General features: G+C 37.3%; 1 protein-coding gene across 3 annotated transcripts in view; it reads left to right on the top strand.

Moving 5' to 3' along the window:
- Window positions 1–8,419: 8,419 nt before the first annotated feature.
- Window positions 8,420–21,314, top strand: part of LOC133525551 (uncharacterized) — a 74,540-nt gene continuing 61,645 nt past the window's right edge. For all 3 annotated transcript variants that reach the window (XM_061861846.1, XM_061861847.1, XM_061861845.1), the window contains exon 1: window positions 8,420–8,701. In XM_061861846.1, the coding sequence (XP_061717830.1) occupies window positions 8,662–8,701 (40 nt within the window). In that variant the 5' untranslated portion in view covers window positions 8,420–8,661. The remainder of the gene's footprint in view (window positions 8,702–21,314) is intronic.

The raw sequence follows: 21,314 nt of genomic DNA, 5'->3' as shown, positions 1-21,314 counted from the left end.
GCCTATGAAGCCGATGTTCCCGGGTTCAAATCCTGGTAAGGGCATTTATTCGTGTGATAAGCATGGATATTTGTTCCTGAGTCATGGGTGTTTTCTATGTATTTAAGTATTTATAAATATTTATATATTATATATATCGTTGTCTAAGTACCCTCAACACAAGCCTTATTGAGCTTACTGTAGGGCTTAGTCAATTTGTGTACTAATGTCCTATAATATTTGTGTATTATAATAATTCCCTTTCAAATAAGATGGTTTTGCCAATCTTCCTCTGTTGCTGTACACTATCATAAACGCATTAATATGGTCATACTGATGAAATTAACAATATTTCCCATGGGACCGATATTAAAATCAAGAAAAAAATATATCTCTGGGCCCATACATCTCATCTGATTCGAGCCCTCAAGGTCCATTAGAATTTATTTCACGATTTTATGGTCAGTTCCATGGGGAAATTGTTTATGTATGATCTTAACACATTTTTGACCACGAGCCCATAATCACCCAGTATAACTTGGAATTTGTAAGGCATGGTTATAATTATATAAATTTAAGTTACAAGTGCCTGCACTTTGGGTATTTCTTGTTTTTAACTCTTAACTTCGAAATTATTTCAAAACACTTAGTGCTCAAATGTTTTCTAACTGCGCATACCTAACGAAACCAATTTCAAGGCTCTTTCAAAACATTTTGTATGTTTTTACTTTAATTGCTAGATTAGTTTGACTATAACTTTTATACTTTATAACTTTTTAACTCAAGTGTTTACCTTTATCACAGAATACGTAATAGTATTATTATATGAATATTTTTTGGTGCAAAACATCTTTTTTTGGTTTAGGAGGTTTGGGAGAGATACCTAGGTACCTACCTATGTCCTACAGCGTAAATATTTCATATATGTATGTGTAATAGGTATACAAAGACTAACAAAAATAGAGATACGTTTAAGAGCATATAGTCAATATTGTGTTCTGATTAGGAAAAAGTAAATAAAAATAAAAAAACCGTGAAATTTTTTTCTTTATACGACAAGTCATCCCAACCGGTCAACCCTTTATGTATAGGCCATCATTTTTAGCGTCAATTTTTTTTATTTACTTTTTCCTAGTCGCAACACGATACCGACATTACCAACTATATGCTTTTAAACGTATTCCCACTATTTGTGAGAATCCAAATCAAAAGGGCCTTTAAAGCGGTCGGCGCTTACCCCATTATTAACGACGCGCCAATACTAATGCGGTGCTACGCGACCTAAGCACCGACCGCCATAAGGTCCCTTTTGATTTAGATTGTCACAGTTTTGTTACTCCCTGTATGTAATTGATCCTCCTTTTGATATTTTAGCTGATTGTGGGACTAGGGCTATTTGTGTAATATTTACTATTTAATCTAGGTATTTAAGTGATCTTTGAAATCGGATACGGATAGCCGGTGGGCTGAAAATCGCCATAGAAATAGCAACTCAATTTTTAAAGTGTTAGTTTTTTGTTGAAATAGCTTTATTCATCCCAGCTTAGCTTAATTACATCCCAGAATTAATATAAGTGAATTGGGTCAGGATTTTTTTCTTTTTTTCGAAAAAATGTAAGGAGCATATAGGTATATTGCGTTTTCTCTGGAACTAAAAGGTAAACCCTAATATCCTCGCAGCATAGGGTCCCGTTTGACCCTATTACTGAGACTCCGCTGTCCGTCCGTCCGTCCGCCTGTCACCAGGCTGTATCTCATGAACTGTGATAGTTAGCCAGTTGAAATTTCTACAGATTTTTTATTTCTGTTGCCGCTATAACAACAAATACTAAAAACAGAATAAAATAAATATTTCTTTCCAATCTCGAGCCTCTCATCCAATCACCGAAGTTAAGCAACGTCGGGCGGGGTCAGTACTTGGATGGGTGACCGTTTTTATAGGTAATGGTATGGAACCCTTCCTGTGCGAGCCCGACTCCCACTTGGCCGATTTTTTTGTACCGGATGCACTTAAATAATAAACATTTTTTTACTGAAACTGCTTCAACTGTCTATTTTAAGTATTTTAACCACAGATAATAATAAAGAATCAGTTTGATTTAAAAACTCATTGCTTTCGAAAAAATCGCGAAGTTTATTAACCGACTGATTCAAATTTATTATTTGAAGTTTAAATAGTTTTTACTTGCTGCTGTGGCGCAGCGACCCGAAGTGGATCTTGGCTTCCGAAACCAAAAACCGCCATGCTTCTGTCCAAAACCATTTCTGCAGTTTAAACAGTTTTTAGTAAAAAAGATCCAAATATGCATGTATGTTGATAACATCATTGCAGAGATATAAACCACAGCACCATAACACTTTACATGTGGTTTGTGATCCGACCCCGTGTACGGGTATTTAAAGACGTTTCACGTCAAAAACAAGTGACCATTAATAATCTTACCTTTAGGGCGGTTTCGGACTACGTCCGATTCGAATCCGATCCGAACCCGTGAAAATATGGGTCTAGTGCGTAACTTACCATAGAAATAGTTCTACGGCTACTACGGACCATATTTTCACGGGTTCAGATCGGATTTGGATCGGACGTAGTGCGAAATCGCTCTTAGCCTACAGTAGTATTGCCACTAAGACGAACCTACGTTATGATTGATTTACCCAGTTCACTAGAAAATTTAATAACGTAATTAATATTCTAATTTATGACCATAATGTTACCGTAAGGGCGGTGACATTTCGAGCGCTTTGTGCGGAATACGTGGGACGCCCGAGGGGTGCGATATTGCGTTTTTTGCTAGGTACATATGGAAAACATCCCTCGTGCTTAATGACTCCAATCTGAAAACGTTCAAGCCACATATTTTTACTAAGGTGTAGAGTTTGTCAAGTTAGGACTTGTTGAGTTAGGGCGTGTAGAAGAGTAAGAAGAAGACAAGGCGAGTGGTATGCCTGCTCTGGGTGCGTATGCGTAGACAAGACGCCAATCGTTAATGCTTCGTGGCGAACGAAACGCAATTGTCTCTGTCGCACTAATATGGAAGTCTAATAGAGAGAAAATAGAGATAACTACGCTACGCTACGGAGCGTGAACGATTAGCATTTTGTCTACGTACCCTGAACAATGGGACCTCCGAGATGCGACAGACAGGGCGATAAATGCATGCTGTGATTGCCTTTAAGTGGGGGATCAATTATAAATGTGCTCTTTTAGTATGTAAATTATAGTATGTGAATTGTATCTTCTGTTGGTGATCCTAATAAACAAATAAATAAATAAATAAAATTCGCTACCCTCTAGTCCCGCACAGTCTAAAACCATCGACACGAGAAAAAAGACCCTCCAAAACATCTTCACATTTTCACAGTCATCAACATCATCCTTATCCATCATAACACAACATCATCCTTATCCATCATAACACAACATCATCCCAGTGTCACAATCTATTGTAACATGGCAAACCTGCATAGCGCAGCCACCGCGCGCATTGGCCGGTGGTGAAAAAAGCCTTTCCACGCGTCTTTTGTTTTTTTCTCTAATCTGATTTGAACTTTGTATTTATTTAAGGTTATTTGATTCTCATGATTTATTTGTGATTTGATCTAACGCAATTAAATTTGTACAATTGTATACATATGTTGTATTAAATTTCTGCTCTTATATTAAGTAAATCTAATCAAAGTGTTATTTGTACGTTACTGGTTTTTCTAACAAAATGAGGTTCGAACCCGAAATCTACGAACGCATTATTGTTGCAGTCCTTTCTTCTGGTTTTGAACTAAAAACGCACGATTGAAGCGATAAAGATTTTTTTGATATTCGCTGCTGAAATTTTATCTGCTTGCACCCGGTGAGCCCGCGTAACCCGCAGTAGCACCCGCTGTCAGAATTCATCCTTCGGCTGGACGAAGATTGGAATTCGAGACGTTAAGGCCAGTGACAATATTTTCGGTTTACCATTAGCTCTAATTAGCCGGCAACAGCTTTAAAAATTATATTGTAAAAGACCTTATGATGCAGCCGCGCGGAAACCGGAATTCCGATCCGAATCCGAAATTTTAAAGGCACGTATTTAACCGGTCAACAAATTAATCCAACTTGGCTAGTTTAAAAAAATAGATTGGGTACTAAACTTAATAGATTGACAACAAAAACGGGGCCTTAAAATATATCAATATGAGTTATATTTTAATGCCGTTACAGATTTTTTTTTATTCCTAGGCAGGTATTTACCAAGTATTTATTTAGCAACTGAATTGTTTACACGAGATGCACTGCATTTGAGCCGAGGCAGTTGCTAGCGTTTAAGACCGAGTAAAACTCATAGCGAGGGTAAGAAAAAATAAAGTAAAAATATTGTATTTTCCGCGTGCTTACTCCTTATTTTACTAAATCTTCTTACCGACCTTTCATGTCATCGGGATAGGTGGATTGCTATTAAACCCGACTCCTTGGAAAAGTGACGATATATCGCGTGACGGCTACAAATGACGAAGATTAGTCATCGATATGACGTGGCTGTGACGTGACGGAGGGCAGGGAAAGCAACACCCTAGAGACACTATTTGTGCGTTCGTGAGGGCCGGAACATAGTTAAAAAATCGGCCAAGAGCATATCGGGCCATGCTCAGAGTAGGGTTCCGTAGTTACTCTTCCGTCACAATAAGCTAAACTGGAGCTTAAAGTATAGTAGATTATTCACCAAATGATGAACTGTGGATAGTACGTCTTTTTACTATGAAGGGGATTTTTTGCGATAACTCAAAAACAGCTAAACTGATCATGTCCGCTATAGTTTTCATTTAATGTCTTTCTTAAGCTCTACTTCCACGATTTTATTCATATTTTTTTGACCTATAGTTCAAAAGTTTTCTTTCGGAGCGATTATCTCCGAATATATTCACTTCATCAAAAATGTTTGTTAAAGACCCTTGTTAGTTTTGAAAGACCTTTCAAACGATATCCCACACTGTAGGGTTGAAGCAAAAAAAAAAACACCCCCACTTTACGTGTAGGGGAGGTACCCTAAAAAAATAGGTTTTATTTTACGACTTTGTCGGCTTTATTGATTACGACCACGGACGGAGCAAAACCTCGGACAGACAGACAGACAGACGGGCATGGTGAAACTATAAGGGTTCCTAGTTGACTACGGAACCCTAATGAACTGTCGTAGGGGCCAGCGGACCAGAGGACCTACCGCGAACCTTGCCGAATGTTGCCTCCCTGTCACACTTACGCACAATTTCACAAGTGTGACAGAGAGGCAACACGCCGAACGTGGTTCACGGAAGGCACTCTGCATTCGGTAGTTTTATTTCATAAAGTTCAATTCAAACTTTGTATGGACGTTGTATAAGTATGTTTGTGAATAGCGAAAATGCTCTTTATAACGCATAAGCAAATTTTCTCGGAAATATTTCTTTTATTATACGGAAAATCTACATTAAAAGCAACTCAAATATAATAAAAACAAACGATTTTATGTTTTTGGCAGACAGGAAATTATGGGAAATGCCATTTGATATTGCTTTTTGACGACCGGTCTGACCTAGTCGGTAGGGACCCTACCTATGAAGCCGATATCCTGGGTTCGAATCCTGGTAAGGGCATGTATCTGTGTGATGAGCACAGGTATTTGTTCCTGAGTCATGGATGTTTTCTGTATTTGTATATTATATATATCGTTGTCTGAGTACCCACAACACAAGCCTCTTTGAGCTTACCGTGGGGCTTAGTCAATTTGTGTAGGAATGTCCCTATATGTTAACGGCACCAATCATGGAACATTTAAGAGAAAATTTGGAGTGGTTTTGATTTTTCACCGACGCCTGTAAAATTTCTACCGCTTTACGCTTTTAAAGTTGAATGTCCAATTCTTCCTTTATGTTTTCTATGTATTTAATGAAGGCTACTGCAATTGGTTTCAATATTATTAACCAATTAAAACTGGTTTTTTGCTCCAGTCATGGAATGTACGGCGCCATTCATTTTCAAAATAAGAAATATCAAATAAAATTTAAACTTAAGCAGCTCTTTGGCTTTTGTTTATGGTAAAATGTTGTCAGCGATTAAAAACTGATGGTAAATACTTATATTACATTACATGATTTGTCTATACCATTCCATCACTGGTGCCTGTTAAATTATAGGGGTGTTTACTATAATATTTATTTATTTTATTTAAAACATGTTTTGGCCTAGGACAGTGTGTGGACTGAGGTCGGAAATAAATGTTTTATTTCAGGAAACTCAACCCAAGATGTAACATAGACCTCACGGTTCCACATCTTATTTATTTTTACCCGACTGCATAAAAAAAGGGTTATGTTTTATTATTTGTAATCGCCGATATATATATATATATATATATATAATAACTAGTAATATGTTATTATTCAAAGTAGATATTTAGTTCGACAGCGTGAAATAAATCTTATGTTGTTTATATACCTAAAGTTTACTGAAACAGATATCAATTCAAAGCAGCTATATTATTTTGAGACTAGCTTAATGCACTTGAATAATAATAAATATTATAGGACATTATCACACAAATTGCCTAAGTCGCACAGTAAGCTCAATAAGGCTTGTGTTGAGGGTTTGCTTGAGTTGTGTCCTGATGTTGGCTGTTAGAATTGATTTTTAAAACGAAAGTGGACCACCGTCCCGAAACCACCTTTCCATGCAAACGTAGTCCCCATTTTCTTCTCTGTATATTAACATTAATGTAAATATTTTACACAATTCAGTGTATTTCAACCACAATATGCCCCTTCGTTTTTTTGTCGAATTTGGAAGGTGTGTTCTGATTCGACCTGGCGACCTGGGATTCGCATTATACATATAAAGCGTAGTTTTATCAAACGCGACCCAGCAGCGGTATCATGGTCGTGTTTTTGTCACTTATCATATCATCTGTCACTTTCGCACTTACATATTTGTTAGAGCGTGACAGATATGGTGACAAATGATAGACAGCCATCCATCTTAGCCCTGCAGGTCAACGTGAATGGTACAAAATACGACAAACTGAGTCGTTACGCGAAAGTGCTAATAAAACGTATTGCTACCGGTGTAATATTATATTCATATCAATACTTCTGTCACCGCATCTAATAAATGAGATTTTTTATGTTTCATAAACTTTTATGTTCTTTTTATTTGCTTTTACGGATGCCTGGCGCTGGCAAGTCCTACCAAATGGGAAGGGACACTACGTTTGTGTATTTTGTATTAGTAGTATTTCATTTGCAAGCAAGAGGCGTGTTTAATATTCAAAGAACAAATAATATTATTAAATAAGAATAATAAATAAAGGGCAGGGCAACTTGTGGCGAGCGGTTGGGGAGTAACGACCCCAAGGTCTCCCTTTCTGGTGTGTCTTCGTCGATTGGAGTGGATCCCAAGGGGACCCGCATGTGGACCCGCAGGACTCTCTACTTTGGCTTGCCTTCATTGGCCGCCCAGGGAGCAGTCGTAAGAGCTGTATGCTCCAGGGGTGGAAGTGAAACATGCATAAGACGCGAGTTGGCACAGTGGCTGTTATCAGCCACTGGGTACAAAGCGGCGTACACCTCTCGACACCCCTGAGCCGCTCACACCGGTGTTGCTCCTGGTCGTCTTCATGACGGCATTTTCAGCGGCCCATCTAGTGGGCGGCGAGTCATCGCCTGCCTCGATAACTAGTGAAAACATTGTTATGGCAGGTGTCCGGATGTCTTTGCAATAACCCAGTCTCATTATCCTCCCAAACTTCAATCCATAGATCGTTATACTGTTCACTTTTACTACAATACTCCCAATGCCTGCTGCGACCGGTTCATGGGTGTCTATTGTTGCGCCTGTGAATGGGTTCCAGCAGGCGTTCTACATGACATTAAAGCTCTCCAAGGGGCCTCTACGTGTTGGATCTATATCCCCACGCAAGCCTATCAAAAGACCGGGATTTATAGGCCCGTGAAATCCAAGGAGGTACAAGAATAATAATAATAAATATTATAGGACATTATCACACAAATTGACTAAGTCGCACAGTAAGCTCAATAAGGCTTTTGTTGAGGGTTTGCTTGAATAACTTAATTTCTAAACGGGTTTTCCGGTCTCAGGGTGCCTACCGCGAAAATCGAAATTCGCAAATTGCGGGGATCTTTCTCTTTTACTCTCATAAAGACGTAATTAGAGTAACAAAGAAAAATGCCCAAAATTGACGAACTTCGATTTTCGCGGTTATAGCCCTGGTTCCCTTTGTTACGGCCTTCGGGTACGGAACCCTTGTTCGTTAACTACTAACAAATAACCAGTCTGTTTATATATTACGTATTCACGGGTCAAATCTGTGATCATACTTACATAGCATCATTTTCTCTTGACTCCCGGAAAAAAAATTAATTTTCGCGAGATAGAAAAAACTCGTATATGTGACGGGTAGTCAGTTAATAGGTGAAAATTAGGGTAATTACTGTACGCCACAAAAGTTTTTTTAAACGTGTATATGTGAAGATTCAGCTGAATCGAATAATCGGAAGTGGGTGTAATTTAGCGTGTAAGATTTGACCCGAACATACATTACAAGTTAAAAGCTTGTTGTAATAAAAATTGTGTGCACCGCGCCGTAGTGAGTCGTGTCCCATATAAAGGCGTTGGCGACCCGCCGCGCGGCACTAGAGTTCCGAGGCAGGATGAAGACCGCGCGCGTCGCCGTGCTTGCTCTGCTTGCCGGTCAGTTACGAATTTAAATTTCGAACACGAAGTTTTTTTTTTACGACTGGTTATTATTTTTTACTTTTTTTATATAGTTTTTAATAATGATTTTAGGCTGTTTTTTTTTTGTAACGCAGCAAGTTTAAACTTACTTGTTTTACTTCCTGCAACTGTTTTTTTTAAACAACATCATCATCATCATTTCATCAGCAGTTGCAGAAAATAAAAACAAAAAAGGTGGCAATTTTAGAAATAATGAAGGGTTAGATTTTTTTTATAATTTTGGAATTTTAAAACTTTTGTTTTAACGAAAATGCTTGGCCAGATATATATTTTTATCTTTTATTTATTAAAGTTTTGTTATTCACAAACCTTTTTGTTTTATTCCTTTTGCTTTCTGACAAATTAAATTTGTATAGGTGATAAATAGTGATTTTTAGGTATTTATTAAATTATTTTTATATCTTCATAACGTGAAAACTAATCGACAAATCGACGTGAAGGTAAGTGCGTAACTTTGTATTTGCAGGTTTGAATTCTAAACTCAGTTTTTACTGACCTCTATTACTCAAAAGTTACTATAGTTGGTTAAAAAGTTTTATGATAGGAATTGTGGAACCCTTTTGTAATAACTTTTTCAAATAATTAATCGGTTTCACTTACTCGGTATTAAAAAACGTAGTGAAATGCTAGGAAAACTGTAATATTATATTGTTAATAATTAATATGACCTGATACACTGTCAAAGATGGGGACACGTCAAAGGGCAGTTGTGATTAGGAAAAAGTAAAAATAAAATATTTTAGACGCGAAAAATTTTTAGACACTGTATGAAGAGTGTGCCGACTTCGACCTTTCCCATAGAAAACAATTTTTTTTTTCGCGCAAATAAATGTTTTTTTTTTTACTTTTTCCTATTCAGAACATGATACCGACCCCTGCATACGAGAGTATATTTTATTTAATTTAATGAAAGCACATTTTAAAATATTCCATACATAAGTATCTTATACACTACCCACACCACGATTACAATTGTACACAACACAACCACGGAACAATTATTAAGCTAAGTTTTTTTTTTCACTATATTTCTTTTTTCTACTTTAATTCTAGTAGTTAATTAGGAACTACATACAAACGTTTATAAAATCTATTGGCGTTATTCATCATACTTATGTAGGTCTAGAGCTAGAATGTACCTTTTTTTTTTGTTAACGTTGGGGAAATGCTTTTACGCATGCCACCTAGTCCGGGGGAAACCAGGGGCGATGACGGACTAACCAGTAGAGGACTACCGTCTAAAACCGAGCTAGAATGTACCTACAAGATTGTCTGTTAAATATTAAAAGTGCGACGAGAATCGGAATGATGTGTATCATTCGAAGTATTGAATTCTGAAATACCTAAGTATTATGCCCATATAGTAAGAAATGCTAGAAAAGTGGGTTAAGTTATGTTTGAACTGCGATCCTCACAGAACCGGATCAACCGGATTGCTATCAGAAAAGTGGGTTAGGTTAGGCGAAAATCAGAATGATATGTAGTGTCATTCGAAGTATTGAATTCTAAAATACCTGAGTATTGCCGGGTTAAGAATTCCACCACCCCCTTTCCTCCCGTCGCTGTCGTAGAAGTCGACTGTGGGATATAGTTTCAAGTGTGTTGTGGGCGCAACATCACATTAAACTAGCGGGGCTCCAATCTCATGGAATGACGCGATGATTTTTACGGTTCACGATATGCCTAAGAATTTCATGATAGCCCGGATTTTACGATCGGCCGCCGACATATATAGCGGGTTAAGTTATGCACACGTTTCGACCCTAACATATTGAGCTATATCACTTTTTTTTTAAATTACTTATTTGCTAGAAGTGGCACTGAAAGTAGTTTCATGTGCTCAGCCCACTCCTTTCGGGAATAGGCGTTAGTTTATGTATGTATAGTAAATACTCCTATAATGGAACAGGCACCAGTAATGGGATGGTATAGACAAATCCTGTAAAACAAGTATTTACCATCAGTTTTTAAACGCTGACAACATTTTACCATAAACTAGAGCCAAAGAGCTGCTTAAGTTTAATTTTTCATTGATATTTGTTAGTTTGAAAATTAATCACGCCATACATCCCATGACTGGAACAAAAAACCATAGTTTTAATTGGTTATTAATATTGAAACCAATTGCAGTAGCTTTCATTAAATACATAGAAAACAGAGGACAAATTGGACATTCGACTTTTAAAGCATAAAGAGGTAGAAATTTAATAAATACTCCAATTTTTCTCTTAAATGTCCCATGATTGGTGCCCTTAACATTATGTATAACCACCCTTTTGTCTTCTGATGTGTTTTCGTATTTTCCAGACTGTTTTTTGGTATCATTCACGTGACTGTTAGCGGTCGCTATGATGCTCAAATATGGTCACGTTTTTCTTATTTGTAGTCTGCCTCTTTCGCACTCATGAAATGTTCAAATACGCGATGACTTCCCTTTTGCACACTCATCTATTATCTTTTCACCACACCAACTCGAAATGGCTCTCTTGATTGTTTTCAAAAACTGATGCGAAAAATATATTTTATGCACAAGAGTGACAAAGTAATGTGATGCAAAATTGAGTTGTTTCCTTATGTTGGCTGGTATGAATGACTTTTAAATGATAAATATTTAATAACGTTCGCGGATTTAATTTACTTTGATGTTTTACAGTTAGATTTTCCTCGCGTTTGTCGCATTTGCGGCAAAATTTGTTTAACCCTCGTGCCTCGAAACCATTGCAACGCTCCATATTCCACTTTTTGAACCTTTTCAATTTTGGAATCTTTCGCTTGCTTAGGTATCAATATTAGCACGAGCGGTACAACTTTGCCCCTTGTAAAACAAATAACTAGCGTATTAAACTTCAAAATGCCTTATAATGTGAATCTCCGAAAGCGGCTACCCACTTGTTGCGCTCTCGCCTCACGAGGCACGATCGCGATCCCTATGGGGACAAATAGCCCGATTCGAACTTTTAAATACGTAGGTACGATATGGACCGGATAAGTCCGTGTCAAATTCAAACGCCTACGCCTGAAAGGCACGAAAATAAGTAAGAGCATTTTCGTGTCATTTATTTATTTTACTTCTTCGATATGATTAGTATAAATAAATAGTATAAATAAAATTAAGTAAGTAAGCCTTTAATTTTATACTATTTTAGCGAAGTATGTTACTGCGCACACTTATATATTCATATTCATATTCATATTCCTTTATTGATAAAATTACAAATTTACTTTTCTATTTATTTATTTTTTTTATTTACTTTTCTTAACACCTTATGATTACTAATATACATATAAAGAAAATATGCAACATTTTAACCTTTAATTTTGTACATTTTGTTATCCACTTTTTTTGAGTTGTGAGATAGTTAATTAGCACATTGTACTACTGTTATAAATAAATAATAAATATTATAGGACATTATTACACAAATTGACAAAGTCCCACAGTAAGCTCAATAAGGCTTGTGTTGAGGGTACTTAGACAACGATATAAATAAATAAATAAATAAATATTATAGGACATTACTACACAAATTGATTGATTGTCAAAATATATATAATATATAAATACTTAAATACATAGAAAACACACATGACTCAGGAACAAATATCCATGCTCATCACACGAATAAATGCCCTTACCAGGATTTGAACCCAGGACCATCAGCATCGTAGGCAGGGTCACTACCCACTAGGCCAGACCGGTCCTCAAAGTTAGAAGGCCAAAAACATAAGTACCAAAACGTAACAAAATAAGTACTTCCTCATTTTAGCAGCCGGGTAAAATGGCTGGCCAAATCAAAATGGCGCCGTTCCAATGTATAGTAGGGTGAATCAACTTTTTTTGTTTTGTTATCCTGTCCCGTTGTCCAAGGGACAACAGTGGCACAGTTTGTTTGAAGAGACGTTGTATGCCGTTCTATTAACATGCTTAGTAGGGGGCCCATTATGGACATTGGTTGTAACGACCACAAAAACGCAAGTTTAATACATTTAAGTACCATAAAATCAGTATTTCAATGAACTTTTGTCCCCTGGACAACTAATCGTAACCATGGCAACGAGTGACGCTAAAAAGTTGATTCTCCCAGTAGGTACATTAGATACAACCCGTCTGACTTACGTAAGATTTAATTATTATATTTTGCTAGTTTCCATAATTTACCCAAATAACTTTACATTTTACTATCTAAGCTGGGACTCGTGTACCTAAAACTTTATGTAAAATACTGTAAAGCCCCCTAACATGCCCTAACTAAAGTCTTATATCGCTGTGGTTCATAATTAATTATTGAAACCCTGTTTTGATGTTACTAGATGAATATTACTTATAATATCATTAAATCTTATAAAACTAAGTCCCCCGCCGCATTCGCGATAAACTCAAAAACTACTGAACGGATTTTCATACGGTTTTCACCTATCAATAGAGTGATTCTTGAGAAAGGTTTGGGGGTATAATTTGTTAAGGTTTTGTTTAAATCCGTGCGTAGTCGAAGCGGGTTTGCTTGTTTAAATAAAGTGGTTCCTACCAAAAAATGTTCTATAAATGTAAACCTTAAACAATAAATAAGTTTTTGGCAAATAAATATCGCTGACTGTCGTTTTGTTTAACACAAGCAACTAGTACTCTTCGATATAATTCTAAAAACCGCTAACACAATTAGGTTGCGTTGTTTTATCACAGAGTTCCTATGGCCACATCCTCTCTCCATCATCAGATCAGCTCGATGGTACTACCAACACATGCACATATATATGTACATTTTTAGCTCGGGAATCGGGAAGTGGGTCAAAAGTAGCTTCTAAGATTTGACCCACCTGAGTAACTAACAAGCAACAGGTTGTAGGTTAACTAACTAACAAAACTACTCGAATGTCTACAAGAGACTCAGCAATTATAAAAAAATTAAAAGGATAGTCCTCAACTGATCCGAGTCTTAACCTGTCGTGTACCAAATGCAGATATTAAAGGCCAAAAAAAGCCAAATACATTTGTCAACTATTTTGAGAAAAAACGTATACTCTATCTACTGCGGCCGGCGATCTCCATCCAGTCATAGAGAAATAAGTAAGCATGAAGTATTCAGGCACATCAGTTTTCTTACCGAAACGTTTATTATTTTCGTAGTCGACATCTAGCGTCACGTAGCGGATTTATCAGTACTGCTACTTGACAATAGATGTCGCGACGAACGAAAAGTCTAATGCTGAACAATTTTCAGCAAATATTATAACCGGATCAACTGGAACTCTATTGTCAACTCTTTCTGTTTGTAATATTAGTTGTAAATCGTTGAGAAATACACTTCTCGTCAGTCGCGACACTCGTGACATCTAGTGTCAAGTATCGGTACTGATAAATCCGCTACTTGACGATAGATGTCGACTACGAAAATAATAAGCGTTTAGGTAAAGAAACTGATGAAATCTTTGCTAACTTATTTTTCTATAGTCCAGTATTTTGTGCCCCGTAATTGTTACGAACGGAAATTACCAGTCTTGACACCCTCAAACGCTGGTGGCCTAGTGGTAAGAGCGTGCGACTTGCAATCCGGAGGTCGCGGGTTCAAACCCCGGTTCGTACTAATGAGTTTTCGGAACTTAGGTATGTACGAAATATTCATTGATAGGAATACCTATACCAGTGAACCTAAATATACCAGTCGCTTTTCGGTGAAGGAAAAACATCGTAAGGAAACCGGACTATTCCCAATAAGGCCTAGTTCACCCTCTGGGTTGAAAGATCAGATGGCAGTCGCTTTCGTAAAAACTAGTGCCTACGCCAAATCTCGGGATTAGTTGCCAAGCGGACCCCAGGCTCACAACGTGAGGAAGAAGGATACCCTCAGTCGAAAAACAGCTATATAGGACTCAAAATATATCGGGTCTTTAAAAATATAGGGACGTCCCACTGCTGGGCACCTATTCAGGAACAATACAAACATACCTGACGACCGGTTTGGCCTAGTGGGTAGTGACCCTGCCTACGAAGCTGATGGCCCCGGGTTTAAATCCTGGTAAGGGCATTTATTCGTGTGATGAGCATGGATATTTGTTCCTGAGTCATGGGTGTTTTCTATGTATTTAAGTATTTATAAATATAATTATTTATATATTATATGTATCGTTGTCTAAGTACCCTCAACACAAGCCTTATTGAGCTTACTGTGGGACTTAGTCAATTTGTGTAATAATGTCCTATAATATTTATTTATTATTTATTTATTTATTTACCTATGTTATATTTAATTAATTTATGTAAACCAAGACGATTAATTATAATTACATAAGAAGAGAAGCATGGGTTGCGAGGGAATCAGGAAACCCAACAAATTGTAACCTTTACACCTTCATTAATTAAGTAATATCGATTTCACAAACAACTGGTTTGTTTATACTAAAAGATAATTGATTGTAATATAAATAAATGAATATTAGGGGACATCTTATATAGATAGACTTAGCCCCAAACTAAGGACACTAGGCGACGATATATACATATGTATTTTTTTTTTATACCATGACGGTGGCAAGCAAGCATACGGCCCGCCTGATGGTAAGCAGTCACCGTAGCCTATGGACGCCTGCAACTCCAGAGGTGTTACATGCGCGTTGCCGACCCTTTAAAAACCTGTACACTCCTTTTTTGAAGAACCTCATACTGTAGACCCTCGGGAAAACCTCGGCAGGTAGCTCATTCCACAACCGGAGCGTGCGCGGGAGGAAGTTCCTCTTAAACCGCGCAGTGCGTGACCATTTAGGTTCTAGGGTGTGAGGATGAACACCCTGCCGACGGCGGGCGGTGCGGTGATAGAAAGTGTATATAGATAAATATATACTTATATGATATAGAAAACACCCATGACTCTAATTGCATGGAAACGCGGCCGTCCCCTTTCGTCCTAAACGCGTGAGAGAGAGATAGAAACAGCCAGGTCAATGAACGAAATTGCTCGTGCTAAAGGTATTTTCTTCATATGCCATTGGCCCACGATAATCGCAGATCAAAATATAATTTACAGTACATATGGTGCTACTTTACCGCACTAGTGCAAAAATTAGCATATTACGTTACTGTATCGAACATTTAAAGGGCCATATGTACTGTAAAACGTTGTACAATACATGTGCGAATAGGTAATTCGCAACTCGTGTCGATATAAAACACTCCCTTCGGTCGTGTGTTAAGTTATCGCCACTCGTTTCGAATTTACTTTTTTTCGCAGTTGTATCGTAATGTACTATTTGCTGCAATTCTGGCCCTCTTAAATTCCTTAAGCTTTCTGGCCCCCCATGAAAAAAGTTTGGCCACCACTGGCTTAGACAGGCAAAATAGAATATTATGGCTTCAAGTGTGCTCAATCCTTAATAGTTCAATTTAAATAAGTAGTGCGTTACCTTAAATAACTCAGGGAGAGATTAATAATAAACAGTAAATGGGAATGATTATTCCCGAGAGAATAACTAAAGCTTTTCCTATATTAACAACAGAATACTATTACTTACACTAACTTATTTTTAGTATCCGACCGAAGTTTTGGTTCCGGCGAGGCATCGGCGTAAAAATCATGTTTCAGACAAAAGTAGGGTTTCGGACAAAAAACTAAAGAACCTTTTGGTCACGTTTAAAACCATATTTCTGTAATGTCCAACTTTTGGTTTCGGCAGTCCGATTCTTCTATTACGTAGTCTAAGAAAATAAAGTATGATAATATAGTTTTTGGTACACCTCTTAGGATCGAAAGAGCTCCTGATAATGAGTTTATATCGTAAAATATTATAAATAAATAAAAAAGTGTTACAACTTTAAATAAAATATCCCATGAGACTCCTTTAACGCAAAATAGTGTCTAGTTTTTTTAGACATTTATAGGACAACTAGACATTAAGTTAAAGTTAGGTATAGGTAAGTGTTTCGGAATAAAATTTGGCAAGATATATCTTCGTGCACTACGAATACAGGGAAAATCTTGTAAAAAAATTATATATGTACGGAACCGTTGGTGGGCGAGTCCGACTCGCACTTGTCCGGTGTTTTAATATTTGTGTTGCATCTTCTCCTCAATACCGTAAACCGGCTTTGAAAGTACAATTGCAACTTTTTCTGAGGGAAGAATAGCTTTGCGATCCTAACAAAATAACGGTACTTTTTCTATGAAATTCCATATCGGGAGAAAACAGTTTCCGCTAACTAAATCTTAACAAATCACTTTGATTTTGATGTCGATCGCTTCAGCATAATATGTTCTAGGTTTATAGGTTTAGCTTTATAAAAAAATGTTTTGCAACTTTTGAAAAAAAGTCAAACTTATAAACCTAGTTCAGCATACATTTTATTTTGACACTTGGAGAGACTTTACACCTCCAAATTTTATTAGTATTAGTACTCTGACATTGGGGACCTTTTACATCTCCAGATTTAATGTGTTTTTAACCATAGAGACTATACATCTCTATTGTATTGTGTAATTATTTATTTTAAGATTATTATAATGTAATGTTTACATACAACAGCCAATACCTGGCTGTTGTATTTATAAATGTTTGTTATGTATTTTTCCTACTCCTCTACTGTTATCTGTCATTTATGCATTCATTAACACGAATATAAGAACATACATAAAAGGTTTCAAGAAAAGTCTATATTGTCTATTCCTCATAAAAGCTCTTGTGCTTTTAATCGCTATAACGTTACTGCGATTAATGGCTACCAACCTAACAAAACCAAAACGAATACAGTTTTAAACTAAGTGCATTGCTGCCAAATTACAAAATATTCATTTGGTTGCATAGTAAAAATAATTACTTCATAAGTCAGAAACACGCATGTGACACCCGTAATATAGCAACACCCATAGACTACGAAGACCGCTTAGCGTTGCTTGTTAGTATCCGTAGGCTACGGTGGCCAAAATTGAGAAAAAACTGTCCAAAAATTTAATTTAACAAGTAGCTAGTACCAGGGCCTCATGAGTTACGAGGAGGTGTCGCTGACCGGCCGGCCGCGGCCCGGGGCGGGCCGGCCGCGTAACAAGGTATGCTCGCGGGTCTTGGCTATATACTTTTGCTGTAATTTGTTTACCTAAATTAAGACTTATTTTTGTTGACTCGTAGGAAAAATATTGTATGCAACGTTGTATAAGTAGGTCAAAAAATGCTCGTGGCGTGTTCCTTTACAATGTTCGCCTACGCCTTCGGCTCCGGCTCACATTGTAACTCACGCTACTCGCCTTTTTTGACCCTTCTTATACAACTGTTGCATAAAATACTATAAAGTGTATCTACGAGAAAACCTATTGTGGTATCTTAAAAACCTATTTAACCACTACTATTATTGTCACAAATTTTCTTTGTATATTTTCTTTAGTATAATTTTTGGTCGCAATACCAATGATATTATATAACTATAGATAGATTATACTCATACATGAGGAGCACAAAATATACTTACATATTTATTTTATTACCTGTGTTTTTGTTGCTTAATTTTCTCATACCATTTACCTGTGTTGAACATAAGCTTGTCTCATTCTCTCCTGGTGTGCAGAAGCTCGTTAGCAAGTACACATCTCTCGCTTGCCGAGGCGAGACTAAGGGCAACTTGTACAACTTGTACAAGCTAAGCGCTTCATTTTTGGAACCATAACCCATAACCTATCTAAAGTTATTATATCATTGCGAAATACCTACTCGTGTTTATTCATCAGCTTACGTCTCTCCTATTAAATTAAAATGATTAATTTACTCCCATTCATTAACGCCTGTTTTCCAGAAATTAACGTCCGTGGTGCGAAATTAAACCTTTTGAAATTCGAACAACAAAACGGTGAAACTTAACTGATTTAAATTTTGAAAGTTTTCTAATAAACTTCTAAGCAAGTCACAGTTCGGTGAACACAAGCGCATTCCTCGAATTACACAACTCAATGTAACCAACTACGTAGGTGTATATTAAATAACAATTACTGAAGAGTTCACAAAAGCCACTAAGAGTACACACAAAAGCGGTATACCCCATTTCATTTTCCATGGCGGGATTCTACTTGAGACGGTTATTACGCGTAAACGTATTATACGTAGAAATTTACTTTCTATACATCCCGCTCGCACTTATATGCCATGTGACCATGATTCTTAGTATAAGAGTTATAAGACTAATTTTAGTTGAAAATAAATATGATAATGTGGATCATTTATAGAGTCAGAAAAAGTGGTTCTGGATCACGACCCAGAAATCACCCTGTCATCATCATCATATCAGCCTTTTATCGCCCACTGCTGAGCATAGGCATCTCTTCTAGTACGCCACTTATCCCGGTCCCGAGCCAATCTCATCCAGAAGTGACCCGCAGTCTTCCGAATGTCGTCCACCCAACGAGCCAACGGACGCCAGGCACTCCTTTCGTCTGAAAGCGGCCACCATTCCGTTAGCATTTTGGCCCACCTGCCATCAATCTGCCTGGCAACATGTCCCGCCCAGCTCCATTTTAATTTGGTATATAGATGAAACTCTTAGTACATTTTTGACCTCAAAAAACGGTCTACATGACTGGCACTTATCACTGACAGTTATCCTTTGTCCACAAATATACTCCGTCCGCAGCTTTCCCAATACAAAATTTCCCGCTATTAGAAAAAAAAATTGATTGATCACTTAAGGTTTTGATTGCCTGAAATAAAATTATATATAGTAAACACCCCTATAATGGAACAGGCACCAGTATTTACCATCAGTTTTTAATCGCTGGCAACATTTTCCCATAAACAAGAGCCAAAGAGCTGCTTAAGTTTAATTTACATTGATATTTGTTAGTTTGAAAATTAATTGCGCCATACACCCCACGACTGGAGCAAAAAACCATAGTTTTAATTGGTTAATAATATTAAAACCAATTGCAGTAGCTTTCATTAAATACATAGAAAACATAAAGGATGAATTGGACATTCAACTCTTAAGGCATAAAGCGGTAGAAGTTTTACAGATGTCGGTGAAATATCAAAATACTCCAAATTTTCTCTTAAATGTCCCATGATTGGTGCCGTTGTGGCCTTCTTTGCAATATATATTTAAGTAAGTATATAAAGATCTGAATAAGTTATTACCACTTATTTGACGAGTAAAGCCATCGTTTCACAATCGTCAAATAAGCTTAACTGGTAGAGAAATACCTTCACAGCTAGGTGGTTTTATCTGGCAGTTTTTTTTTGTTAATTAGCTACCCAATAATTTACTTGGACATTGTAAAATATGCTTATGTCGGCCATTTTGCGCGGCATTACATAAGACCTACCGCGAACCACGTTCGACGTGTTGCCACCCTGCCACACTTATGTATGAATTTACAAGTGCGACAGAGAGGCAACACGTCGAACGTGATTCGCGGTAGGTCTTCAATATTTGTTACGTTCTTCTTCCTCGCGTTGTCCCGGCATTTACCACGGCTCATAGGAGTCTGGGGTCCACTTGGCAACTAATCCCTAGAGTTGGCGTAGACACTAGTTTTTCTCAGAGGGTAAACTAGGCCTTATTAAGTCGAGAGGGTAGTGGTCCGGTTTCCTCACGATGTTTTCCTTCACCGAAAAGCGACTGGTGAATATCAAATGATATTTCTTACATAAGTCCCGAAAAACTCATTGGTACGAGCCGGGGATTGAACCCGCGACCTCCGGATTACAAGTCACACGCTCATACCGCTAGGCCACCAGCGCTAAAAAAGAAATAAACTTTATCTTATATAATATAAGTTACAGAATTATGGCCCGCCAAGTGCAAGCAGAATTATTAAAACTATATACAGAAGTTGTTATGTTTGACCATACGCTGAAGGACGAATAACTATGTGGGTCATACTAAACAACTTTTACTGTGTGTAAACGTCCACCCGTTTTCCACCAGGGCGCTCCACATACGCCACAACTCGATCATCTCTCATCCTTGTGGCCGACCCAAACTGCATTATATCAATAGGGAATATTACTGCAATTGTCTGCCGCCAGAGAGCAACACTATCACATATTGGAAACCACAGAGTAACTTTTACATCCTATGTTTAAACAGTTTTTTGAGAAGTTTTCACTACGACATTCATGCATCAAGGCGCTTTGTTTACAGAGCCCCTAGCGAAAATTTATTCAATAGCGAAACGTGACGTACGCGTTTGCGTAAGTGTAATTTTGTATGGGATTTTGAGTTTCCAAAACGTCCCGCTTGGCGCGCTGTTTCTAAATCCCACATTAAGATTATTATAATGTAATGTTTACCCAGGTATTGGCTGTTGTATTTATAAATGTTGTTATGTATTTTTCATGTCACTATATGATGTTACTATAAATGTTGTATTGACTTGTAAAAGAGCCCTTGAGGCCTACTTGTAGAATAAATTTTTGATTTGTTTTTTTTTTTGCATACAAAATGAGACTTAACGCAAACGCCTACGTCACGTTCCGCTATCGAATAAATTTACAATAGGGGTACAGATGCCTACTGCGAAATGCGAAAATCGAAATTTCGTTATCTGCCTCTTTATCGCTCGAATATGTAAGAGTGATATGCGAAACTTCGATTTTCGTG

The sequence above is a fragment of the Cydia pomonella genome, chromosome 15, assembly GCF_033807575.1.
Source record: "Cydia pomonella isolate Wapato2018A chromosome 15, ilCydPomo1, whole genome shotgun sequence".
NCBI classification, from domain to species: Eukaryota; Metazoa; Arthropoda; class Insecta; order Lepidoptera; family Tortricidae; genus Cydia; species Cydia pomonella.
The sequence above is the reverse complement of the archived record's forward strand: the minus strand, read 5'-3'. Positions and strand labels throughout refer to the sequence as shown.